Source organism: Octopus sinensis, linkage group LG7, assembly GCF_006345805.1.
Source record: "Octopus sinensis linkage group LG7, ASM634580v1, whole genome shotgun sequence".
Taxonomy (NCBI): domain Eukaryota; kingdom Metazoa; phylum Mollusca; class Cephalopoda; order Octopoda; family Octopodidae; genus Octopus; species Octopus sinensis.
This window is the reverse complement of record NC_043003.1, coordinates 96,408,238-96,425,484: the sequence shown is the minus strand read 5'-3', so window position 1 is coordinate 96,425,484 and position 17,247 is coordinate 96,408,238. Positions and strand designations below refer to the sequence as shown.

Below are 17,247 nucleotides of genomic sequence, written 5' to 3'. Positions count from 1 at the left end.
AACCGATTGCAGTGCTGAGGGACGATCCTGCTAAATTATGATTTTAAGATGGCACAATCGAAAAATTTGGGACATGCAGACAGACTGTCAAGATTGATCATTAAGTACAATGAACTGTTAGAGAGGACAGTAATAGAATCACTAAAACCTGAAATAGAAGTAAAAAATATACTCTGCAATGTAGTACATGAACTACCAGTCCCATTAGATGAATTAAAAATTAAAACAGAGAAAGATGTGCTTATAGATAAAATGGAAAAACACACACACAACAGAAGTGAACAGACACCCCATAAAACATCATTTTATGCTTATTCTAACTTGTAATGGTTTATATTTTTTTAATTGACATTTTTGTTTCAGTTTCTATATGTGACTATTTAATCATGCCATGTACAAAAGAAGCCTTGGAACTCTCTGAATTCCAAAGAGGCCATATTTGAGGATCATTCTGATGGTGGACATAGCGTAAAAGTGCAGAAAAACCTTGGGATCCCACAAGTTTCAATTCCCAGACCGGGCGTTGTGTGTGTTTATTGAGCGAAAACACCTAAAGCTCCACGAGGCTCCGACAGGGGGGGGGCGACCCCTGTTGTAGTGATTGTGCAATTCACTAGAGAGGAGAAGGAGTCCACATCACCTCACCCCAATCAACCAGGGCCCTCTGATAGGACTCTTCTCTTTGCTAAGGGAAGTGTGGAGGATAACCCACGTTGCAATGCCTCTGAATAAGTTGATGTCAGTCCCAGAACAGCTGTCAGGTATCTCCACAAAGCAGCAAGAAGGAAGCCACTTCTTTGACCAGCCAACAACAAGTGGAGAAAAGATTGGGCCAATGAGATGGTGGAGAGGCCATTAGCATTTTGGGACACTGTCATATTCTCTGATGAGTCCAGATTTGCTGTATTTCCTGACAGTAGTCGAGTGTGTGTCTGGAGACTGTGATCAAGAATTTGATGTGAAAAGATTCTGGCCACCAATGAAACATGGCAGCTATTCTGTGATGTTCTGGGGAGCGATTTAGAGCAATGGTTGAACATATCTGGTGGAGTATGAGGGAAACATAACCTCAGATAAATGTGTCTATATTGCAGAAAGGACTCCTTCCAATATTCTCCAGTGGTGAATTGATTAAAGAAGACTCCTTATTTATGGAAGATGGGGCTCCTTGTCACAAGGCTAAAATGACCCAAAATTATTAAAAAGTTTCTATGGCCAAGCCAGTCACCAAATATGAATTCTGTTGAACTCTTCTGGGACATAATGTACAGGGCACTTCATAAAATGAACAAGAAAGCATCTTCAAAGACAAATCTTTTGAGATTACTACATGAAACTTGGCAAGAAATTCTCTAAGTGAATATTTGTCATCTGATCAGTAACATGCCTAATAGAGTCCTTGCATTGAAAAATGCAAAGGGCATGTCTACTAAATATTAAATATTCACATTATAACAATTAATAAATAATTTGGATGTATAATTTCAAATTTAAATAAATTTCAATGATTATTAGTGTCTATTTACTTCTGTCATGTCCGTGTATATGTATACATATACAAACACACATTCACACACACATATGTACATACATATATATATGTATACATACATATATATGTATATATACACATATCTCTCTCTCTCTCTCTCTATATATATATATATATATATATATATATATATATACACACCTATACATACACATATATATACAGGGGCTGGACAAAATAATGGAAACACCTTAAAATTTGAAACAAATTTATTTTAATATGGGGCAGGACTGCCTTTGGCAGTAATTACAGCTTGAATTCTACGAGATATGGACTTGTACAAAGATTGAATTCTTTCCAAAGGAATGTTTGTCCATTTTTCAGCTAAAACAGTCTCCAGTTCTTGTAGTGATGATAGTGGCAGGCATCAACTTCATACCTGTTTTTCTAAAATGCACCATAAATGTTCAATAATATTGAGATCTGGGGTCTGTGGTGGCCAGATAAGATGTTCAACTTCACAAGAATGTTCCTCATGCCATTCAGTAACAACTTTAGCTGTATGAATTGGTGCATTATCATCCTGAAAGATTGCGTTTCCCTCTGGAAACAGTTCTGCAACCATAAGATGAATTTGATCAAACAAAATGCTTAAATAGTCTTCATTGTTAACTTTGCCATGAAGGGAAACCATTGTGCTGGTGGATTTCCAACATATAGCCCGTCCCACAGATCCTTCTCTATGTTTAACAGTTGGAAGAGAGCAGTCTGGGTCAGATGTTTCTTTTGGCTGTCTCCATGCATTTACTTGACCGGTGATCATAAATAAAGTAAAGGATGACTCATCCAAAAAAATAACATTCTTCCACTGCTCTAGGGACCAATTCTGTAGGTTTTTACTCCATTCTAAATGCTTTGCAACGTTTGTTTTTGAAAGTAATGGTTTTTTGATTGCATCCCTCCAATGAAATCTGGCTTTGTGCAGCTCCTGGCGAACAATTTTTGTGGAAACTGGGTTCTCAATGTGGTCATTAGGCTCTGCAATAATTCTGGGAGCTGTTCTTTTGTGATCCTTTCTAACAATTCGCATAAGAGTCCAACGGTCCCTATCTGAAAGTTTTGGTTTTCTTCCGGAGTTTTGTTTCAATGAGTAGGTTTTTTCCCTCTTTCTCAAAGGCTGTCATTACTTTTGATATACCAAATATTTCGGCTGTTTTAATTATGCATGAACCTGCCATACGAGCACCAACAATTTGACCTCTTTGAAAGGCCAATAGATCTGTCATTTTAATGAATTTTAATTACCTTTTTCTGAAAAGAAACAGTAATTTTAGCAAAACATATTAAGCAACACTAGTAATAAATCAAAAAGCACAAAAATAAACAAACTTTTGACAGTTTTATAGATATTTCAAAATTATGATGTTATGTGCTAGGTGTTTCCATTATTTTGTCCAGCCCCTGTATATATACATACATACATATGTGTGTGTGTGTGTATGTCCTTTCACTCTGTGCTTTCCTCTCATTTTCAATCAAATCTCCTTTGTGTTAACTTGGCACCCCTTGACAACAATGTAACCTTCATTTGACTAAGATATCTTAGGCTTGATGTGTAGCTAGTGAAGCACTCCTCGTTGAGTAATTATTTCTTCCGAGGTTCTGCTAGCTAGGAAACATATAACCTGGATTTTACCTGCTCTGTTCTCTCAACAAGTCATACTTTACTACAGATAATACTTTACTGCAGCGGCCTTTGCCGGTTAGAGAACTTATTAATTTAATTTTAAATTTCAAATGAGGGTGAGAAATTATATATTAATTTAATTAACATCGATTTCACACCAGTGGTCTACAGATAATTACGTAAGTTGTGTAAGTAAGATTACATAATTTGTTGATAGTGAGACATGTATACGAATAATCCATACTTTTATTACTTTTTCTTTTGTCTTGCTCGATTACGTTTTGGTTGTTTTGCTAGATTTTTCTTGAGAACATTTCTTAGTGGTGAGACTGTAGCAGATCTATTTCTAGCATATGGGTGTCCACATAGTGGTTTCCCTCTAATATATATATATATATATATATATATATATATATATATATATATTTTTAAAGGTGTAGCGTTTGTAAGAGTCTAGATTGAATTGATATATCGGTTCCATTTTAGCAAAAACTGTCTGATGAACGGCAACGAGAAACTCAGAGTAACAGATTTTGTTGAATTTTCTGCTGCTTTAAATAAAGTATATATATATATATATATATATATAATATATATATATATACGAGCAAAATGCCCCCTGTCCATTGGACGGTGCTGAGTTGTCAAACATTTATACTAAATTTTCTCAAAACAACTTGTCCGACCGTCCCAGAGGTCTCCCCTTTGAAAAACACTGATTTAACCTAAATTTGAGATACCAGCAAAAGAAGAAATAAAGGTAGACATTTTTTCTATTCCAAAGAAAAACGATTTTATTCACACAAATATGCAACCGAAGAGTTTAAAGTACCAGTAATGATAAGGCTGTTGACTGGGAGAACACAAACATGATTTAAATAGTAAGCTTGGCAGGAAAGAAACATGCCTTTAAACAGTACAAAAACAACAAAAATGGAAGGTGCAGTTATGTACAGGTTGACGGAAGAAAAGCAAGACAAAAACAGCTTTATAGATCACATTCTCACCTGGAATTGATTTTTGTAATTTTCTCAAGACTTATTCATGCCTGGATACCATCAGTATCTACATATCAAATTTGAGCACAATCAGATGGAGAATGCCCAAGATCCTAGAAGACACACACAGACAGACAAAACAGATTTTATATAATATATATATATATATATATATATATATATTTATATATATATATATACATATATATATAAGTGAGAAAGTTGGTGTGTGAAAGCACGTGGTTGAATATATAGTTTTTTCACTTTTTACTATTTTCTCTCTCTCTCTCTCTCTCTCTCTCTCTCTCTATATATATATATATATATATATATATATATATAATAGAAATATTAAAATTACTAAGTCTCTTTAAAAGAGATTACGACAGCGTTTCTGGAAATTAATAGTTATCGCCATACTAATATGGCATTCTTAAAATTAAGAATAAAGCTGTCGCTGATTAGCTCCATGAAGCGGCTGACCTCCCCTGTTCGAAGGTTTAATAACGGACGCAGTTTGTGTGTCAAGTAGCTAGCTTGAGGCGATGGCTTCATGGAGTTAATCAGCGACAGCTTTATTCTTATTTTTAAGAATGCCATATTAGTATGGCGATAACTATTAATATATATATATATATATATAATATATATATATATATATATATATATATATACATATATATATAAGTGAGAAAGTTGGTGTGTGAAAGCACGTGGTTGAATATATAGTTTTTTCACTTTTTACTATTTTCTCTCTCTCTCTCTCTCTCTCTCTCTCTCTATATATATATATATATATATATATATATATATAATAGAAATATTAAAATTACTAAGTCTCTTTAAAAGAGATTACGACAGCGTTTCTGGAAATTAATAGTTATCGCCATACTAATATGGCATTCTTAAAATTAAGAATAAAGCTGTCGCTGATTAGCTCCATGAAGCGGCTGACCTCCCCTGTTCGAAGGTTTAATAACGGACGCAGTTTGTGTGTCAAGTAGCTAGCTTGAGGCGATGGCTTCATGGAGTTAATCAGCGACAGCTTTATTCTTATTTTTAAGAATGCCATATTAGTATGGCGATAACTATTAATATATATATATATATATATATATATATATATATATATATATGAAAAGAAGTGAGCTGGCAGAACCATTAGCATACTGGGAAAAATGCTTAGTGACATTTTGTCCATCTTTACATTCTGAGTTCAAATGCTGTGAAGGTAGACTTTCATTTCCTCACACTTGATAAAATAAGTACCAGTTGAGTACTGGGGGTCAGAACAATCAATTTACGTCCTCTCCTGAAATTGCTGTCCTTGTACTAAAATATGAAACCAATATGGACCACTGGTGATGGTGCCATGTATAAAGCACTCACTACACTCTGTAAAGTGGTTGGTGTTAGGACGGGCATCCAGCTATAAAAACCAAACCAAAACAGACTTTGGAACCTGTTGCAGCTCCTGGCCTTGCCAGTTCCTGTCAAGTCATCAAATTTATGCCAGCATGGAAAGCAGACATTAAATGTTGATGATGATGGTGATATACATATTGCTCTTTTAGTCAGGAGGAAAAGCTGTGCTGATAACCTCCAAGACTGGTGGAATGAAGGCAGGAAGGTAATAAGGTGTTCTCCAACTGGAGACCTGCCCAAATGCTTGCAATTGAGTGAACTCTACAAAAAGTTGTCAAGGTGCCATGTAGACTTGTAAACTGGACAAAAGAAAGAGTCTGCCACCCATGTAGATCATGGTGGAATTAGAACTTGGAACACAAAGAACTGAAATAAATGTTGTAAAGTATCTGATCTGATGTTCTTACAATTCCATAATTTCAATCTCTTGGACTGGTAGGTCTTATTATTATCTCCACCACCACCACCATTATTATTATTATTATTATTATTATTATTATTATTATTGTTGTTGTTGTTGTTGTTGTTGTTGTTGTTGTTGTTGTTGTTGTTGTTGTTGTTGTTGTTGTTGTTGTTGTTGTTGTTGTTGTTGTTGTTGTTGTTGTTGTTGTTGTTGTTGTTGTTATTATTATTATTATTATTATTATTATTATTATTATTATTATTAAGGTGGCAAGCTGGCAGAACTGTTAGCAAGCTAGGTAAAATGCTTAGCGGTTATTTTGCCTGTCTTCATGTTTTGAGTTCAAATGCCACCGAGGTCAACTTTGCCTTTCATCCTCTCAGAATTAATAAATTAAGTACCAGTTAAACAGTATGGTCAATGTAATTGGCTAGTCTCCTCACTACCACCAAGTTCCAGGCCTTGTGCCTATAGTAGAAAGAATTATTATTATTGTTAATAAGGCAGCGAGCTGGCAGAATCATTAGCATGCCAGGCAAAATGCTTAGTGGCATTCGTCCATCTTTATGTTCTGAGTTCAAATTCTGCCAAGGTCAGCTTTGGCCTTCATCTATTTAGGGACGGTAAATTAAGTACCAGTGAAACACCAGAGTCAATGTAATCGATTTATCCCCTCTCCATAAATTTCAGGCCTTGTGCCCTTAGTAGAAAGGATTACTATTATTGACATAGATGAACACGACAAGAGTCAGTGAGTCTGAAGAAATACTTGCTATTCAACATACTAATGGTTAATCCTCCTCCTCCTCCATCATCATCATCATCATCGTCATCATCACATTTAACATCCGTTCTCCATGTTCGAATAGGTTAAGTGGTCTGACAGTATCTGATCCACAGAAACCAAGCTTTGCCATGGTTACTGTGGCCGATGGCCTTCCTAACGCCAATCACTTAATCATGTTGAGTGGGGTTTTTTCAGGGTATTGGCTCTTGTGAGGTCAAAATGTAGCTCACAAGTCTAAGATCCCCTTCAAGTGAGTGGGACTATTATAAAGAAAGATTAGAAAGCATGGATACAAGAGAAGCGGAGAGAGAATGATGATACAATACCTTTTCTAGTCTAAAAGAAGCATAATAGTGGGTGACAGAAATTTAAATTAAAGTATGAAACGAAAATTTTTGCTTACTTAGACAGATCCATTGCTTATATAATAGTAAATATGAACTTATAAATTATATATTTTTCATATAAAACTTATTGATATTTTGATAACAATTTGTAATACTAATTATTGATATTTCAGTCCTGCCAAAATGAATGAATCTTGGAATCGTGTTCTGCCTGGCAATATACAAGGTAACATTCTAACAGGCAAGTCTCTTCCTTTTTATTTAGACCATTTCCATCGATGTTCAAATTCAAGGAAATCAACCAAAATATTTGAACCAGATAATAATTTTCAACTCAGTAAGGACAAATTATTAGAGTTAGTTCAAACATTTGATAACTTGGCTCAACAAAAATCACACATAGAACAAATCAACAATCAAGGAACTGAAGAACTTCAAACAACTTCAAAGACACTTCATATTGATCTGACAGAACTCACTCAAGGCAAACATTTTCATCAGTCAAAAACCATCAATAAAAGAAACCAAAACTGTATTAGTCCAAGAATTAAAATTAGTAATGATCAATTTAAAGATACACCAATATGGTCTCCAAAACCAAAGAGTAATAATCTTCATTGTACAGAAAGAAGGGTTCATCATAAACCAGTTAGTAATGGTTCAGAACCTTGTGTCAAACTACAAAATATAGATATTAAAGTCAATAATATGATTTTAAAAGCTGCATATTGTAAAAAACAAAATGACTGGTCTAAGACAGGATCTCCTGGCCTTAGACATATTGTCCAGTCTAAAGCAATAGCTGAAAGAATTTCAGAGTTGAATGAAATGAAAAGAAAAACTGATAATTTGTCTAATGTATTATCTGTCAGAAACTCTTTAACATCAACACCAACAAAAAGTTGTTTCATAAAAGACAAACAAACAAACTCACCACAGACATTTAGCCATAAAAGCCAATCTCTTAAACAACAAATTCTTTCCCAACAGACTGTTCTTGGAGAAATACAGAATGTTTCTAATAATTTAGTATCATATAAAATACAGTCAAGTTCTTCATTTAATTATATTCCAAGTGAGAAATACCGAAAGTCTAAAACTATTTTAACTAAGAAATTATTAATGCCCCCAAAACACTTTAAAAAGCCAAATTATGCAGCAAAGACAGAGGAGTTTGGAGATGGTAAGCCAAAGTTACATTTGTTTCATGAAATGGTTGTATCACTTAACAACCAAAAGCTGAGTTCTTCAAAAGATAACTGGTTGAATCAGATATACCGTAAAATAAAAGAGAATAAAGAAAATACAGACACCACTATTGAACAGTTGAGGCAAAGCATTACAGGTGTCAATGGATGCGGTGAAAGTATGGATTTTAAATCTAGAACCAGAGAATTGAATCGTTCAAATGCATTTTATTCTAAAGTCAGACCATTTTCTACAGTAACTGGACAAATGAAAGCTAATATAGATAGAAATAGTTCACTAGTGACAAAATCAACCCAAAAAGAAGTTAATTTGAATAACCGAAGTTCCTTTTGTAGTGAGGCTGAAGCAAAGAGGTGTTCTAGAACCGCAAATGTTGTGAAACAGTTTTCACTAAAAAAACAATTGAGCATAACTGCTCCAAACCAAAGGATTCTCAGCCAAATTTCATTAAAATATAATCAAAGAAATAGAAAAGATCTTGAATGGAAGTTAAATTTGTTTGAATTACAAAGGAGGGTAAGAAGATACACACAAAATCGAGTGAACCCTTTGAGTGAAGAGATGAAAATTAAACAAGAAAATAGAGCTACAGATGAGTTCAAAGCAGGGCTGGATTCTGGCTTAAATGTCATTAGTTTCAAAGAGATTATTCCACATTTAAATAAAAATCAAAATGTATCAGAGAGTAAAAATCCTAAACTAAAAACAGTTGTCAATTCCAAATTACCTGATGAATTAATTCTAAAAAAATCCAAACTGTTCCCATCAACTGTCAAAAACAAAAAGTCTTTAAAGAACTACCAGAATCTTTTTCGAATAAAACGCTGTCTTCCACAGAAACCTGACAAAGCTGTTCCTGAAATAAATGCGACTTCTTCAGAATCAGATGTCAAGAAAACTAACAATCATTTAGAATCAGATGATTGCGGAGCAAAGCCATGTTCTGGGCACACAGTTATCACAAACATGGATTATCACTCCTACAAAAATGAGGCCACTGTTTGTAGCAGTGGATCATCTTCGAAAATATTAAAATTCAATGCCAATTCAAACAAATACTCTAAAAGAAGTTCAAGCTTGGAGGTAAGTTAAAGTTTATGGGCATTTTCTTCTGCTTTATGGACCTTTTTTAATGCTTGAACCATATCAATAGTGTTGCATTGGAAAATATGACTCACCCTAGGTCCAAAATTATCACAAATATTTCAGCAATATATATATATATATCAGGAGTGGCTGTGTGGTAAGTAGCTTCCTTACCAAACCACTTGGTTCTGAGTTCAATCCCACTACATGGCACCTTGGGCAAGTGTCTTCTGCTATAGCCTTGGGCTGACCAAAGCCTTGTGAATGGATTTTGTAGATGGAAACTGAAAGGAGCACGTCATATATATATATATATATATATATATATATATATATACATACATATATATATATACATATATATATATATATTATATATATATATGTTTGTGTGTCTGTGTTTGTCCCCGCACCATCACATGACAACAGATGCTAGTGTGTTTACGTCCATGTAACTTAGCGGTTCGGCAAAAGAGATGATAGAATAAGTACTAGGTTTACAAAGAATAAGTTCTTGGGTCGATTTGTTCAACTAAAGGCGGTGCTCCAGCATGGCTGCAGTCAAATGACTGAAAAAGTAAATGAATAAATAGGCACAGGTATGGCTGTGTGGTAAGAAGCTTGCTTTCCAACCACATGGTTCAGGGTTCAGTCCCACTGTGTGGCACCTTAGGCAAGTATCTTCTACTATAGCTTGAGGCTGACTAAAGAGTGGATTTGTTTGATGGAAACTGAAAGAAGCCTGTCGTATATAATATATATATATATTATATATATATATATAGGTGCAGGAGTGGGTGTGTGGTAAGTAGCTTTCTTACCAACCATATGGATCCAGGTTCAGTCCCACTGGTTGCATGTTGGAGAAATGTGTTCTACTATAGCCTGAAGCTGACCAAAGCCTTGTGAGTGGTTATGGTAGACGGAAACTGAAAGAAGCCCGTCGTATATCATCATCATCATCGTTGTTTAGCGTCCGTTTTCCATGCTGGCATGAGTTGGACAGTTTGATTGAGGTCTGGAGAACCAGCGGCTGCACCAGGCTCCAATCTGACAATGTTTCTACAGGTAGATGCTGTTCCTAACACCAACCACTCCAAGAGTGTAGTGAGTACTTTTTAGGTACAGGAGCCAGTCAGGCAGGCCTGGCATCTATCATGTTCAGATAGTGCTTTTTACGTGCCACCAGCATGGGAGCCAGTTAGGAAGCACTGGCATTGGCCATGTTCAGATGCCAGTACATGGCCAATGCCAATACCCCATGACTGGCTCTCATGCTGTTGGCACATAAAAAGCACTATCCATGCTATATATATATGTATGTATATATATGTGTGTGTATATGTGTATACATGTATGTATGTGTATATGCTTATGTATCTGTGTTTGTCGCCCCAACATCGCTTGACAACTGATGCTGGTGTGTTTACATCCCTGTAACATAGCAGTTCGGCAAAAGACACCAATGGAATAAGTACTAGGTTTACAAAGAATAAGTACTGAGGTTGAGTTATTCAACTAAAGGTGGTGCTCCAGCATGGCTGCAGTCAAATGACTGAAATAAATAGAAGAATAGAAGAATACATATATACACACACACACACACACACACATTTATGTGTGTGTCATTGTGTCTGTTTGTCTCCCTGCCCACCATTGCTTGACAGCACGAGGTTGTGAGTTCGAATCCCGGACTGGGCTGCATGTTGTGTTCTTGAGCCAGACAAATGAAAAGATACAAAATATAATTAGCCACATACCAGGTTTCATTGTTACCATTTACATATTTACATATGTAAACGTCCGCAATTCATCAGTGGTGAATTTTCTTGAGAAGAATCTTTTCTTGGACCACCAAGAAAAGATTCTTCTCAAGAAAATTCACTACTGATGATGGATGTCCACTTAGTGGTCATCCTTCTTATATATATATATATATATATATATATATATAAAATACATAAATATATATATACATAAGAGAAATAACCACCAATGTGGATTCCTAATATGTTAGAAGAAGACACCAAATCGCCTTACCACAAAGAATATGTTCTCACAAATTTTAGCAAACGCCAGAATGTATGTGAGCAAGACAGATAAAAGGAGACAAAATAAAGCAATTAACTCCATACGTTAAGATTTCATTATGAATGGTCACAAAGGTGATCATCTGTAGCACTTTAGCGAAGTCGTCGCAGGATACATAATCTGCGGAACTAGATACAAAACATCCTCACAACAGAGAACATGCATAAAGCTCCACCAATTACGTATCAGGATCTCATTTTTCAAATGACTTCATGCTGACACACCAAAACCGGAAAGAAATCTGCATATTAGGAATATTAGGAATCCACCTTAGTAGCTATTCCTCTTATTTATATAAGTAATATAATTTATAGTCTTCAGACATTTTGAAGTATGCTAGGCCACTGTGTGGTAAGTAGCTTGCTTGCCAACCACATGGTTCCGGGTTCAGTCCCACTGTGTGGAACCATAGGCATGTGTCTTCTACTATAGCGTTGGGCTGACCAAAGCCTTGTGAGTGGATTTGGTAGACGGAAACTGAAAGAAGCCCGTCGTATATATGTATATATATATATATATGTATGTGTGTATATGTTTGTGTGTCTGTGTTTGTCCCCCCAACATCGCTTGACAACTGATGGTGGTGTGTTTACACCCCCGTAACTTAGCAGTTCAGCAAAAGAGACCGATAGAATAAGTACTAGGCTTACAAAGAATAAGTCCTGGGGTCGATTTGCTTGACTAAAAGTGGTGCTCCAGCACAGCTGCAGTCAAATGACTGAAACAAGTAAAAGAGTGATATTAATTTCTACCTTCGTTATTCAATTTTTAAATAGCCATGTTCTCTAGCCGATGGTTTTGCTGCAGAACTTTGTTAATCACAGATCCTTTCCAGTTTTGGCATACCAGTGTGAAGACATTTGTAAAATGAGATCCTGATACATAATTGGTGGAACTTTATGTATGTTCTCTGTTGTGAGGATGTTTTGTATCTAGTTCCACAGATTATGTATCCTGCAACAACTTCACTGAAGAGCTACGGATAATCACATAAGTGATCATTGATAGCGAAATCTTAAGGCATGGAGTTAATTGCTTTATTTTGTCTTGCTTGCATACATTTTGGCATTTGGTAAAATTTTTGAGAGCATATTCTCTGTGATAAGGCGAGTTGGCGTCTTCTTCTAGCATATCAGAATCCACCTTGGTGGCTATTCCTCTTATTTATATATGTAATATAATTTATAATCTTCAGACATTTTTAAGTATACTAGGCCACTGGTTTATTTAATAATATTCATTTCTACCCACATTATTTAATTTTTATATATGTATGCATGCATATATATATGGGTATACATACATACATACATATATATATATATATATATATATATATATATATATAATATATATATATATATATATATATATATATATATATATAAATAAAACTTACTTGGAAGTGAATGTGTGGTGTTCGATCATATAATAACAAAATAATAAATAAAACATATGCATATATACATACATATATGTACATATCTACATCTATATGTATATATACATGCACATATGGGTACAAGACACCAAAAAAGCGTAGAACACAATGAGAAATGAAAACAAAAACAAAAACATGGAAACGGACATTTTTCAAACAACGAAAAAACAGATATATACATATATATATATGTGCTTATATACATATATATGTATATATATATATGTATGTATATATATGTGTATATATATATATGTGTGTGTGTATGTATATAAAAGTTCAATTAGAGGTTAAATAAGCCTCATTAAGGAATAATAATATCCAATGAATTTACCGTAAACTTAACACATATATATACAAAAATGTAATGGTATATCTTTTTTCTACCTCCAATGAGATTCAACTTTATAATGATTTAATTATTTTAATTAATTTTTAAAGTTTGAATCAAAATAGCTGTCAGAGATTTTGTCTATTTTCATAATTAATAAATATAATTATTGATTGATTTATCACTATTTTCTTTTCTTCATATAAATGTCTATATATTCTATTATTTTTTCTTTATTCTTTTACTTGTTTCAGTCATTTGACTGCGGCCATGCTGGAGCACCGCCTTTAGTCAAGCAAAACGACCCCAGGACTTATTCTTAGTAAGCCCAGTACTTATTCTATTGGTCTCTTTTGCTGAACCACTAAGTTATGGGGACGTAAACACACCAGCATTGGTTGTCATGAGATGTTGGTGGGGACAAACAGACACACAAACATGTACACACACATATATATATGACGGGCTTCTTTTCAATTTCCATCTACCAAATCCACTCACAAGGTTTTGATCAGTGCGAGTCTATAGTAGAAAACACTTGTCCAAGGTGCTTACCACACAGCCACTCTTATTCTTTTGTTTGTTTCAGTCATTTGATTGTGAACATGCTGCAGCGCTGTCTTTAGTCAAACAAATCACCCCCAAGACTTATTCCTTGTAAGCCTAGTACTTATTCTATCAGTCTCTTTTGCCAAACCGCTAAGTTACAAGGACATAAACATGCCAACATCAGTTGTCAAGGGATGGTAGGGGAATAAACATAAACATAAACATATGCACACACACACACATATACATATGTATGTATGTATGTGTGTATATATATATATATATATATATATCATCATCATCATCATCGTTTAACGTCCATTTTCCATGCTAGCATGGGTTGGACGGTTCAACTGGGGTCTGGGAAGCCAGTAGGCTGCACCAGGCCCAGTCTGATCTGGCAGTGTTTCTACAGCTGGATGCCCTTCCTAACGCCAACCACTCCGTGAGTGTAGTGGGTGCTTTTTACGTGCCACTGGCACAAGTGCCAGACGAGGCTGGCAAACGGCCACGATTGGATGTTGCTTTTTACGTGCCACCAGCACGGAGGCCAGTCAGGGCAACAGCCACATTCGGATGGTTCTCTTATATGCCACCGGCACTAGTATCACAGCTACAATTCCCATTGATATATATATAAAAGTTTTGGGTTAAAATTCTATAGAAAATATACAAGTGAAGAACTGCAATTTAGATTTAGTTTGGTTTCATACAAATTTCATACAGTTGGAACCACACACACGCTATCTTGTCAGTATATTTATATACCAATTTGTTTTATAAATCAGAATAACTCATATGGTGGTATTGATTTGATATTTAGTGCACAAGGAAAATTACACAATACACCGCGGCACATGTGACATAATTTTCAGAATCTTTGGAAAAGTTGAATACTCAGCTGTAAATGAATAACCCTTCAATGGACTGGCATCCTGTTTGGTGGTGGGGTTATTGTGATCTTTATCACTTGTACACCATGGGGACAGTCTATGAGTCCAAGAACTCTAGGACAGTACTATCCGGAGAACTTACTTACTCATAAAGAAAGCAAAGTAATGCACACAAACATACCTGGAACACTTTGAAGCAGCACATTTGGTAAATACTCTGATATAAAATCTTGAAAGTGCAAACTATATATTACAGAATCGGTCCTGTTTGAATTTTCAATCTTTTGTGCAGCAAATCACAACATAAAATAACACATGTGATAAAATGATGGCCTTTCTGTGTGTGCAGGGAGCAGAGTGTATTGCTATAGCATACTGTTACATACACAGTCCCTTCCATTCCATGCTCAAACTCCCTGTCCCATACACAAAAAAGCACATAAGCGAATTTTACAACCTCAAATGTCATTCAGATCAAACATTTTACTAGGTTACCCAATTCTCCCAACACCTAACACAGCCATCCAAGAATTTGGACCTGGAGATTTCCATTTCCAGCGACTTCGAGGGCCACCTCCCAGTGGTGCCGGGTGTCAATGAAGAGCCCTCGACTACAACAAGATGACCAAAGTTCTTTTTTTTCCAAGGTCTGGGGTCTCCTGCTCCTAAGCCCTAGACCACCTAATCACCCTTATCCATCTTGTTGCTTAACAACACCTAACACAGTAAAAGAACAATAACTGTTATGATCTGACTGAGTTCATTTTGATCATCTTCATTGTGGGTTATGAACTGAAACTATGGCAGTCATAAATGATCTCTTTCTAGCACTAGGCCTTATCAGATATTGCTCCTGATAAAATAGGCCACACTACAAAAACAACACATCTTAGATCTCTTTCAATGATGAAGCTTGTCTCATAGAACAATTTACTGAGCTGTAGTGTTGATAAAGCATTAGATCTTTTTATTTGTGTCTCAGTTTTCTCGCAGTTTTTGTTTACTATGCATTTGTGTGTTAAAAATTATAATGAAATATATATTACTGAATTTTGTTGCTAAATTATAATTTATATTTAAAAAAAGAAATTAATAATTTATTATTTTAGTTTAGTTTATATTAATTTTGAAAGTATTATATTTCAGCCAAACAGAAGTATAGTTCCAGAGGCATCTGACTGTTGTTTACCAGAAAGCTTTTCTAAAGACACTTTAAAAGCATTCATTTACAATTCCAAATCTTCTTATATGGAATATGAGCACAGAAAATTCCGTGGATTAAGTCCAAAGTGATTTAAATGATTTAAAGGATTAAACTGTTTTTTTTTATTATATAAAAAATATATTTAAAAAAGAAAACAAAACATAAAATATCATTGTTGTTTAATGATAAGAAGTTATGAAAACTGATGGCTGTGTGTGTAAAAATATTGATTTCTTTTGATTTGGTTGAAGATTATATTTTGTAGTGAGCTGAGCTAACCACAGTATATAACTGGTAGTTATTGTATTGAACCTGGAGGAATTAAAGGCAGAGATGGTTTTGGCAGTTTTGAACCTTAACTGTAAGAGAGCAAACTAAATATCTTAATGCATAAGTCTGGTGTTTTATCATACATATTTCCCAATGAAATATAAAAACAGATTTTAACATTGAATAACAGAATAAATAAAATTTATGCAACACATTCATTTTCCATGACAGCATAGATAGGGAGTTGTTTTGATTTATTTTTAAAGTTTGGTTATTTATATAACTAGCAGAGATACCTGGCTTTGCTCGGGATTAAAATGGCATGCTTTTTTATTGTTTTGCTTGCTTCAGTCATGTGACTGTGGCCATGCTAGAGCACCACCTTTAGTTGAAGAAATTGACAACAGGATTTATTCTTTGTAAGCATAGTACTTATTCTATAGGTATATTTTGCAAACGGCTAAGTTATGGGGATGTAAACACAGCATATATATATATACATATATAAGGGGAGAATTCACAAAAAACAAAAGACAAAGACAGGTGGTGTAGACAACAAACAAATGTATTAACTAAATGCTCGGGAAATGAAAAAGTCTTTAACATTTCAAGCCTACGCACTTCCACTGAAAGGAACATAGAAAGAATCAAGGAGAGAAAATAAAGAATGCGTAGTGGCTAGCGATTTATCATGTATATATATACACACATATATATATATACACGAATATGTGCATATATATATATATATATATAGTTAATCCAAACATGAACAAAGAGAAAACACAATGTGAGGACGTGGAACAAATATAGTGTTATTGGATGCTCAGGAGAGGGAAGAAAGAAGATCTTCCTCAGAAATATAGAAAAAAGAAAAGGTCCAAGGAAAGGAAGATGAGAAAGAAAATCGCCAATGATACACACGTGGCCAATATATATATACATGTATATATGTGTATACATATATATTCATGTATATATATATATATATATATATATATATCTTTATATATACATGTATATATATATATATA

At 34.6% G+C, this 17,247-nt stretch overlaps 1 protein-coding gene across 2 annotated transcripts; it reads left to right on the top strand.

Annotated features, from left to right (window-relative positions):
- The first annotated feature begins 7,316 nt into the window (after nucleotides 1-7,316).
- Nucleotides 7,317-16,394, top strand: LOC115214477. Of its 2 annotated transcripts, XM_036504976.1 has the most exons (3): nucleotides 7,317-9,431; nucleotides 13,552-13,619; nucleotides 15,886-16,030. In XM_036504976.1, the coding sequence occupies exons 1-3, from the start codon at nucleotides 7,323-7,325 to the stop codon at nucleotides 15,899-15,901; spliced, it is 2,193 nt and encodes a 730-aa protein (XP_036360869.1). In that variant the 5' UTR covers nucleotides 7,317-7,322; the 3' UTR covers nucleotides 15,902-16,030. The 2 variants fall into 2 exon arrangements, with proteins under 2 accessions (XP_036360869.1, XP_029639536.2); XM_029783676.2 differs by lacking the exon at nucleotides 13,552-13,619 and having other exon boundaries at nucleotides 15,886-16,394.
- The last annotated feature ends 853 nt before the right edge of the window (nucleotides 16,395-17,247 follow it).

What these genes read in the sequence shown, in the direction of transcription:
- LOC115214477 (XM_029783676.2), top strand. Translation starts at nt 7,323, where the DNA reads ATGAATGAATCTTGGAATCGTGTTCTGCCTGGCAATATACAAGGTAAC. An exon ending in AAAGAAGTTCAAGCTTGGAG is followed by an intron (nt 9,432 to 15,885) that starts GTAAGTTAAAGT and finishes ATTATATTTCAG; the next exon opens with CCAAACAGAAGTATAGTTCC.